Consider the following 9450-nt stretch of genomic DNA (forward strand, 5'->3'; position numbering starts at 1 on the left):
AATCTGTCTGTCAGTTTTAGTACCTCTCCTTGTACTTATTTTGCAGCTTCTAGTTACTTGTTAGATGTCTGTTTGTTTTTATATTTTATTTGCCAGTTCAAAAAAAAAAAAATCGGTGGAAACCACTTTTTTAACCATACAATTTATGGATTGTAGCCTTATTTTTCAAATCAGTTTACCCTTATTTTGACATTCTAATTATTTTACATTATGTTTGAGACTTGTGTATTACATTGATTGATTAAAACAAAAGTTAAATATACAGGTATAAATATTAAACATTTTTTAAATTAAAATTTAGAATTAAATACAAATGAACTCACGAATAAGTAAGTAATTCAATGTATAATAATAATAAAAACTAATGACATATTTTAAATAAATGGGTTGAATCACAAATTTCCCCTTGTGCAAAAATAATAAAAACTAATGAGTTCTTAAAATAATAATAAAAACTACTGATATATTTTAAATAAACTAGTTTATAACTCGTGGGAACCACAGGTTATAAAATTAATTAAATTTTTATAATAAAAATTTATAATTATTAATCAATTATTTTAAATAAATTAGTAATTAAGAGATATATCAAAATTTTAAAGTTATTATAACTTCAAATTTAACATATAATTAGAAAATGTAAATTTAAATTTTGAAATAAGTTGCTTAATATATCTACATGACATAATATTAATGAGAAGTTGTATTAGAGTGACACTTGACAAAAGAATATTAAAACTATTCATTTATTAGAATATGGATGGGTTGAATCACAAATTTCCCCTTGTACATTGAATAAATGGGCTGAAGATATTATTAAAATATGTCATTACTAATAAAAGACAAATAAGTTCTTTTTTTCAATTTACCAATTTACCCTTGTGCAAAAACTGAAAGTAGCATGCTAATTCAATAACTCCTTATGATTTAAAATGAAAATACACCTAATGGGCTAAAAATTAATATTTTTGTCACGTATGTCATATTTAATGTTCATTTAATGAAATTTAATGATATTTTAGTAAACTAATATGACACATGTCATAATTTAATTGAATAGGAGGATTTGTAGGAACAAAAGTAAAAGAATATTTAATTTCTCTATTTTCCCCTTTAAAAAAACAAAATCAAGCAATGTAGTTTGCTTTGTCTGTTACTATGAGTACATGTAAAAAAAATGAGACAGATCTAACAACATTCCCCATTTCTTAATTACTTTCCAAAAAAAATTAAGAAATAGCTAGATCCCTAAAATCAAATCACAAATGAGTCTTTAATCATACATTCTTGTTTATTATCCCTCTCATTTCAATCACTCAATAAAACCATGGAAGAAACTCGAATTTGAATCCCATGATTCGACTTACAACTCGAAATTGAGTTTGTACAGATCAGGTTATCTTCTTGATGAATTTTAAGAATAACTTATAATTTAAATATATTTAAAAAATCATTTTTTATTTAAATATCCCTTTTCTAATAAATGAATAGTTTTAACCTCCTTTTGTCAAATGTCACTTTAATACAACTTCTCATTAATATTATGCCATGTGTCATGTAGATATATTAGGCAACTCATTTCAAAATTCAAATTTAAATCTTCTAATTATATGTTAAATTTGAAGTTATAATAACTTTAAAAATTTGATATATCTCTTAATTAATAATTTATTTAAAAGATTTATTTAAAATAATTTATTAATAGCTATGAATTTTTATTATGAAAATTTAATTTAATTAATTTTATAACCCGTGGTTCCATAATTATAAAATAGTTTTTTGTTAATAAATAAAAGGTCAAAATTAAAATGGGACTCGTGATTCGGGAAGGTTGTAGACTGTAATACAGTAGTAGAAGAAGAACATTTTGCACTGCTGATTCCATCGATTAAAAGCAAATTCATCAAAAACCCTCACCAAATCATAAAACATAATCTATCAAAAACCCAAGAATTAATAATGTATGCAGATACAACTTTAGAGTTGGTGAAGAAAGGCGCCTCTCTTCTTTTCCTCGATGTTCCTCAGCACACTCTTCTTGGCATCGATACTCAGGTACTACACTACCCTTTATTTATAACTCTTCTATTTTTTCTCCATAATCGATATCCCTTATTTATTTATGATACAAAAACAAAACAGAGTTCAATTGCTACGTATACAAATAGCTAATTATGTAGTTCATAAATTTCAAAAGTACTAATCGAGAATTTGAGGTATTTTATTTACTATCTTGCGATTCTGTGTTTAATATCTGTATATGAATATACTACAACACAGATGTTTTCTGTTGGACCTAATTTCAAAGGTATCAAGATGATTCCTCCAGGTCCTCACTTTATATACTACAGTTCTTCAAATAGGTTAGCTACTTTTCATCATCCAAATTCCCCATTTTTCTATATTCATATCATTTTGTAACGCTTTAGAGTATTTAGATATATAATTTCATATGATTGTTCTTGAATTATGAACTGTTTTTTTTGCAGAGGTGGAAGTGAGTTTTCACCAATGATAGGTTTCTTTATCGATTTGAATCCATCTCAGGTCAGAATTTTCTCACTAATTCTTTCATTTTGATCAAATATAAACACCATTTGTACCTTTTTTATTCCATTAATTTAATCAAAACTATTCTCTTTTTACTTCATATGATAGGTAATTGTTCGCAAGTGGGATCAACAAGAGGAACGATTAGTTAAAATATCAGAAGAAGAGGTATGAATTATGAACCTTTTCTTATTATTTTGAGTTTTTGACTCTAAATAATCACAATATTATAAGTTTATAACCTATTTAGTCTTTGAATGTCAATTTTTATCTTTATTGAAGGAAGAAAGATACTCTCAAGGTGTAAAAAATATGGAGTTTGACAAATACCTCGGGCCTTATACACTAAATCAATTTGGAGAATGGAAAATGTTATCAAACTACATTACAAAAACTACTATTCAAAGAATTGGTAATTATAACTTTTTATTACTAGATTAGATACATAATTTGTTAAAATTTTATTTGCTTTTAATCTTCATTCCACATGCAGAACCCATTGGAGCAGAGATCACAATAATTCATGAACCCGACATTTTTGTAAACAATCCAAAAACTACAATGGAGGAAGCTTTATCTGAGCAATTAAAGAACACTAAAATTCAAAAATCTGATGATAAAATTGTAAAAAGAGGTTGTTATTACACGAAAATCCCACGTTTAATTAAACAAAAGGGAATCCTCGGGCAAGATCTTACTTCCTTGAATCTTGACAAGGTACACGTTGCAAAATTACCATTTTACCCCTTGGAAAAACATAAATGAGACGTTTTTCTTATACCATGTAGACAAGTCTTTTGGAAAGCATTTTGATTAAAGAATATGGAGGAATGGAAGATTTTCTTCTTGGAGAACTGCAATTTGCTTTTGTTGCATTTTTGGTAAGATTTTTTAGTGAAATTCTTTAAAAAAAATGATTTTAAAAAAAATATCTGAAATCAAATATGTTTATTTGGCAGATGGGACAATCACTTGAAGCATTTCTTCAATGGAAAAATTTTGTTAACCTTTTATTTGATTGTACTGAAGCTGTAAGTTTTCTCAAATATTTTATTAAACATTAACACTTTATACATACAAAATGTTTTAACTTTTTTTTTTAATATTTTTTTCAGCCTCTTCATACACGGAGTAATTTGTTTACTAAGGTAATTGTATATGATTTTGACAACTATTGTTATTCTATATTTCTATTATTTATAATTTATTATTGTTTTTTGTAGTTGACATTAAAGTTTGTGATTTTTTTAATAGTTTATCATGGTTGTCTATTATCAACTCAAGTATGCATTTCAAAAAGAAAATAATGTTGCTACAAAAGGGTCTATCACATTGTTAGATGATTCCTTTTTATCTTCTGATAGTTTTCTTCAACATCTGTGTAAGGTAATCCAATCTTCTTTTTTTTTAGTGTTTAATTAGTTTGTTAATAATTAAATTTTTACAGGAGTTCTTTTTGCTTGTGCTTCAAGCTCCCTTTGTTGATGGAGACCTTTTGTCTTGGGTGAGTATAATTCTCACTCATTTTACTAAAGCTTTATAAATTTTCTTCTATATTAATTTCAAGTTTTAACTTTTGTTGTAATTATAAACTTGTGTAATGTATTTATGTAGACAAGAAAACTTAAAGAGTTACTAGAGTCATCTCTTGGATGGGTATTTGAGCATGACATGAGAGACGGCATCTTTTATGAAGATGATGATGAGGTTGGTATAGTACACTGTGTACTGTATACTGTGTATTGTGTTCTGTGTAACAAATTTGTTTTTGTAGTTTGCTCCGGTGGTGGTGATGTTGGAGGAGTGAAGATATGATGGATTTTTGGCGACTTATTAGGCATTTGGAAACAACATCAAGATTTTTTTTTTTGGGTTATAACAAGAAATTTTTGTGCAATGTCTATTTATAGTTAGGGATTTCGGATGAATTTTGTGTATAAAAGTTAATGTCATAGGGAAATCTTTGATTGTGGGTTGTGAATTTTGTGGAATGTGGCTAATTTCATGGAGTAGATAAAATGTTAAAAAAGGCTAGTTTATACTTTATAGAAATGTAACAACTTTTTATTATATAATTTTGTTAGTTTATTTGTTGTATAAAGAGGGTTAATGTTACACAAGCCAACTTTATTAACTAAAGCAAGCCTAATTAGTTATAGAATTCTAATTAGGCTTTATACTATAAAAAACTTTGTTATGTTTGTGAAAAACAAAATCGAAATTTTCAGTTTAAGTAGAAAGATATATGTTATTTTTTTAATCTGTCTGTCAGTTTTCGTACCTCTCCTTGTACTTATTTTGCAGCTTCTAGTTACTTGCTAGATGTCTGTTTGTTTTTATATTTTATTTGCCAGTTCAAAATAAAAAAAAAAGGTGGAAACCACTTTTTTAACCATACAATTTATGGATTGTAGACTTATTATTCAAATCAGTTTACCCTTATTTTGACATTCTAATTATTTTACATTATGTCTGAGACTTGTGTATTATATGGATTGATTAAAACAAAAGTTAAATATACAGGTATAAATATTAAAAAAAATTTAAATTAAAATTTAGAATTAAATACAAATGAACTCACGAATAAGTAAGTAATTCAATGTATAATAATAATAAAAACTAATGACATATTTTATATACTATGGGTTGAATCACAAATTTCCCCTTGGGCAAAAATAATAAAAACTAATGAGTTCTTAAAATAATAATAAAAACTAATGATATATTTTAAATAAACTAGTTTATAACTCGTGGGAACCACATGTTATAAAATTAATTAAATTTTTATAATAAAAATTTATAATTATTAATCAATTATTCTAAATAAATTAGTAATTAAGAGATATATCAAAATTTTAAAGTTATTATAACTTCAAATTTAACATATAATTAGAAAATGTAAATTTAAATTTTGAAATAAGTTGCTTAATATATCTACATGACATAATATTAATGAGAAGTTGTATTAGAGTGACACTTGACAAAAGAATATTAAAACTATTCATTTATTAGAATATGGATGGGCTGAATCACAAATTTCCCTTTGTACATTGAATAAATGGGCTGAAGATATTATTAAAATATGTCATTAGTAATAAAAGACAAATAAGTTCTTTTTTTCAATTTACCAATTTACCCTTGTGCAAAAACTGAAAGTAGCATGCTAATTCAATAACTCCTTATGACTTAAAATGAAAATACACCTAATGGGCTAAAAATTAATATTTTTGCCACGTATGTCATATTTAATGATATTTTAGTAAACTAATATGACACATGTCATAATTTAATTGAATAGGAGGATTTGTAGGAACAAAAGTAAAAGGATATTTAATTTCTCTATTTTCCCCTTTAAAAAAACAAAATCAAGCAATGTAGTTTGCTTTGTCTGTTACTATGAGTACATGTAAAAAAAATGAGACAGATCTAACAACATTCCCCATTTCTTAATTACTTTCCAAAAAAATTAAGAAATAGCTAGATCCCTAAAATCAAATCACAAATGAGTCTTTAATCATACATTCTTGTTTATTATCCCTCTCATTTCAATCACTCAATAAAACCATGGAAGAAACTCGAATTTGAATCCCATGATTCGACTTACAACTCGAAATTGAGTTTGTACAGATCAGGTTATCTTCTTGATGAATTTTAAGAATAACTTATAATTTAAATATATTTAAAAAAATCATTTTTTATTTAAATATCCCTTTTCTAATAAATGAATAGTTTTAACCTCCTTTTGTCAAATGTCACTTTAATACAACTTCTCATTAATATTATGCCATGTGTCATGTAGATATATTAGGCAACTCATTTCAAAATTCAAATTTAAATCTTCTAATTATATGTTAAATTTGAAGTTATAATAACTTTAAAAATTTGATATATCTCTTAATTAATAATTTATTTAAAAGATTTATTTAAAATAATTTATTAATAGTTATGAATTTTTATTATGAAAATTTAATTTAATTAATTTTATAACCCGTGGTTCCATAATTATAAAATAGTTTTTCGTTAATAAATAAAAGGTCAAAATTAAAATGGGACTCGTGATTCGGGAAGGTTGTAGACTGTAATACAGTAGTAGAAGAAGAACATTTTGCACTGCTGATTCCATCGATTAAAAGCAAATTCATCAAAAACCCTCACCAAATCAGAAAACATAATCTATCAAAAACCCTAGAATTAATAATGGATGCAGATACAGCTTTAGAGTTGGTGAAGAAAGGCGCCTCTCTTCTTTTCCTCGATGTTCCTCAGCACACTCTTCTTGGCATCGATACTCAGGTACTACACTACCCTTTATTTATAACTCTTCTATTTTTTTCTCCATAATCGATATCCCTTATTTATTTATGATACAAAAACAAAACAGAGTTCAATTGCTACGTAGTTACAGATAGCTAATTATGTAGTTCATAAATTTCAAAAGTACTAATCGAGAATTTGAGGTATTTTATTTACTATCTTGCGATTCTGTGTTTAATATCTGTATATGAATATACTACAACACATATGTTTTCTGTTGGACCTAATTTCAAAGGTATCAAGATGATTCCTCCAGGTCCTCACTTTATATACTACAGTTCTTCAAATAGGTTAGCTACTTTTCATCATCCAAATTCCCCATTTTTCTATATTCATATCATTTTGTAACGCTTTAGAGTATTTAGATATATAATTTCATATGATTGTTCTTGAATTATGAACTTTTTTTTTGCAGAGGTGGAAGTGAGTTTTCACCAATGATAGGTTTCTTTATCGATTTGAATCCATCTCAGGTCAGAATTTTCTCACTAATTCTTTCATTTTGATCAAATATAAACACCATTTGTACCCTTTTTATTCCATTAATTTAATCAAAACTATTCTCTTTTTACTTCATATGATAGGTAATTGTTCGCAAGTGGGATCAACAAGAGGAACGATTAGTTAAAATATCAGAAGAAGATGTATGAATCATGAACCTTTTCTTATTACTTTGACTCTAAATGATCACAATATTATAAGTTTATAACCTATTTAGTCTTTGAATATCAATTTTTTTCTTTATTGAAGGAAGAAAGATACTCTCAAGGTGTAAAAAATATGGAGTTTGACAAATACCTCGGGCCTTGTACACTAAGTCAATTTGGAGAATGGAAAATGTTATCAAACTACATTACAAAAACTACTATTCAAAGAATTGGTAATTACAATTTTTATATAATTTGTTGAAAAAATTATCTTCTTTTAATCTTCATTCCACATGCAGAACCCATTGGAGCAGAGATCACAATAATTCATGAACCTGACATTTTTGTAAACAATCCAAAAACTGCAATGGAGGAAGCTTTATCTGAGCAATTAAAGAACACTAAAATTCAAAAATCTGATGATAAAGTTGTAAAAAGAGGTTGTTATTACACGAAAATCCCACGTTTAATTAAACAAAAGGGAATCCTCGGGCAAGATCTTACTTCCTTGAATGTTGACAAGGTACGCGTTGCAAAATTACCATTTTACCCCTTGGAAAAACATAAATGAGACGCTTTTCTTATACCATGTAGACAAGTCTTTTGGAAAGCATTTTGATTAAAGAATATGGAGGTGTGGAAGATTTGCTTCTTGGAGAGATGCAATTTGCTTTTGTTGCATTTATTGTAAGATTTTTTAGTGAAATTCTTTTAAAAAAAGAAATGATTTTAATTTTTTTTTGAAATCAAATGTGTTTATTTGGCAGATGGGACAATCACTTGAAGCATTTCTTCAATGGAAAAATTTTGTTAACCTTTTATTTGGTTGTACTGAAGCTGTAAGTTTTCTCAAATATTTTATTAAACATTAACACTTTATCCATACAAAATGTTTTAACTTTTTTTTTTAATATTTTTTTCAGCCTCTTCATACACGGAGTAATTTGTTTACTAAGGTAATTGTATATGATTTTGACAACTATTGTTATTTTATATTTCTATTATTTATAATTTGTTATTGTTTTTTGTTGTTGACAATAAAGTTTGTGATTTTTTTAATAGTTTATCAAGGTTCTCTATTATCAACTCAAGTATGCATTTCAAAAAGAAAATAATGTTGCTACAAAAGGGTCTATCACATTGTTAGATGATTCCTTTTTATCTTCTGATAGTTTTCTTCAACATCTGTGTAAGGTAATCCAATCTTTTTTTTTAGTGTTTAATTAGTTTGTTAATAATTAAATTTTTACAGGAGTTCTTTTTGCTTGTGCTTGAAGCTCCCTTTGTTGAGGGAGACCTTTTGTCTTGGGTGAGTATAATTCTCACTCATTTTACTAAAGCTTTATAAATTTTCTTCTATATTAATTTCAAGTTTTAACTTTTGTTGTAATTATAAACTTGTGTAATGTATTTATGTAGACAAGAAAACTTAAAGAGTTACTAGAGTCATCTCTTGGATGGGTATTTGAGCATGACACGAGAGATGACATCTTTTATGAAGATGATGATGAGGTTGGTATAGTACACTGTGTACTGTATACTGTATACTGTGTACTGTGTAACAAATTTGTTTTTGCAGTTTGCTCCGGTGGTGGTGATGTTGGAGGAGTGAAGATATGATGGACTTTTGGCGACTTATTAGGCATTAGGAAACAACATCAAGATTTTTTTTTGGGTTATAACAAGAAATTTTTGTGCAATGTCTATTTATAGTTAGGGATTTCGGATGAATTTTGTGTATAAAAAGTTAATGTCATAGGAAATCTTTGATTGTGGGTTGTGAATTTTGTGGAATGTGGCTAATTTCATGGAGTAGATAAAATGTTAAAAAAAAGGCTAGTTTATACTTTATAGAAATGTAACAACTTTTTTATTGTATGATCTTGTTAGTTTATTTGTTGTATAAAGAGGGTTAATGTTACACAAGTCAACTTTATTA

At 26.6% G+C, this 9450-nt stretch overlaps 1 protein-coding gene and 1 pseudogene across 2 annotated transcripts; both read left to right on the forward strand.

Annotated features, from left to right (window-relative positions):
- Positions 1–1957: 1957 nt before the first annotated feature.
- On the forward strand, positions 1958–4625 carry LOC145169142 (uncharacterized). Its single transcript, XM_079087708.1, has 13 exons — positions 1958–2055; positions 2281–2363; positions 2490–2547; positions 2659–2718; positions 2833–2962; positions 3044–3267; positions 3339–3431; positions 3510–3581; positions 3666–3698; positions 3805–3936; positions 3998–4054; positions 4165–4257; positions 4325–4625. Exons 1-13 carry the CDS (start codon positions 1960–1962, stop codon positions 4355–4357), a joined length of 1164 nt encoding a protein of 387 aa, XP_078943834.1. The 5' UTR covers positions 1958–1959; the 3' UTR covers positions 4358–4625.
- A 2816-nt stretch (positions 4626–7441) lies between these two features.
- LOC145106606 (uncharacterized) lies at positions 7442–9153 on the forward strand (annotated as a pseudogene). The gene is made up of 10 exons (XR_013707606.1): positions 7442–7462; positions 7615–7744; positions 7811–8034; positions 8106–8198; positions 8279–8350; positions 8435–8467; positions 8574–8705; positions 8764–8820; positions 8931–9023; positions 9091–9153. The product of XR_013707606.1 is annotated as an uncharacterized LOC145106606 (transcript).
- The last annotated feature ends 297 nt before the right edge of the window (positions 9154–9450 follow it).

This window comes from Lactuca virosa, chromosome 4 (assembly GCF_052849685.1).
Source record: "Lactuca virosa cultivar CGN04683 chromosome 4, Lactuca_virosa_CGN04683_v6, whole genome shotgun sequence".
Taxonomy (NCBI): domain Eukaryota; kingdom Viridiplantae; phylum Streptophyta; class Magnoliopsida; order Asterales; family Asteraceae; genus Lactuca; species Lactuca virosa.

What these genes read in the sequence shown, in the direction of transcription:
- LOC145169142 (XM_079087708.1), top strand. Translation starts at nt 1,960, where the DNA reads ATGTATGCAGATACAACTTTAGAGTTGGTGAAGAAAGGCGCCTCTCTT. An exon ending in TTCTTGGCATCGATACTCAG is followed by an intron (nt 2,056 to 2,280) that starts GTACTACACTAC and finishes ACTACAACACAG; the next exon opens with ATGTTTTCTGTTGGACCTAA. An exon ending in TTGCTTTTGTTGCATTTTTG is followed by an intron (nt 3,432 to 3,509) that starts GTAAGATTTTTT and finishes TTTATTTGGCAG; the next exon opens with ATGGGACAATCACTTGAAGC.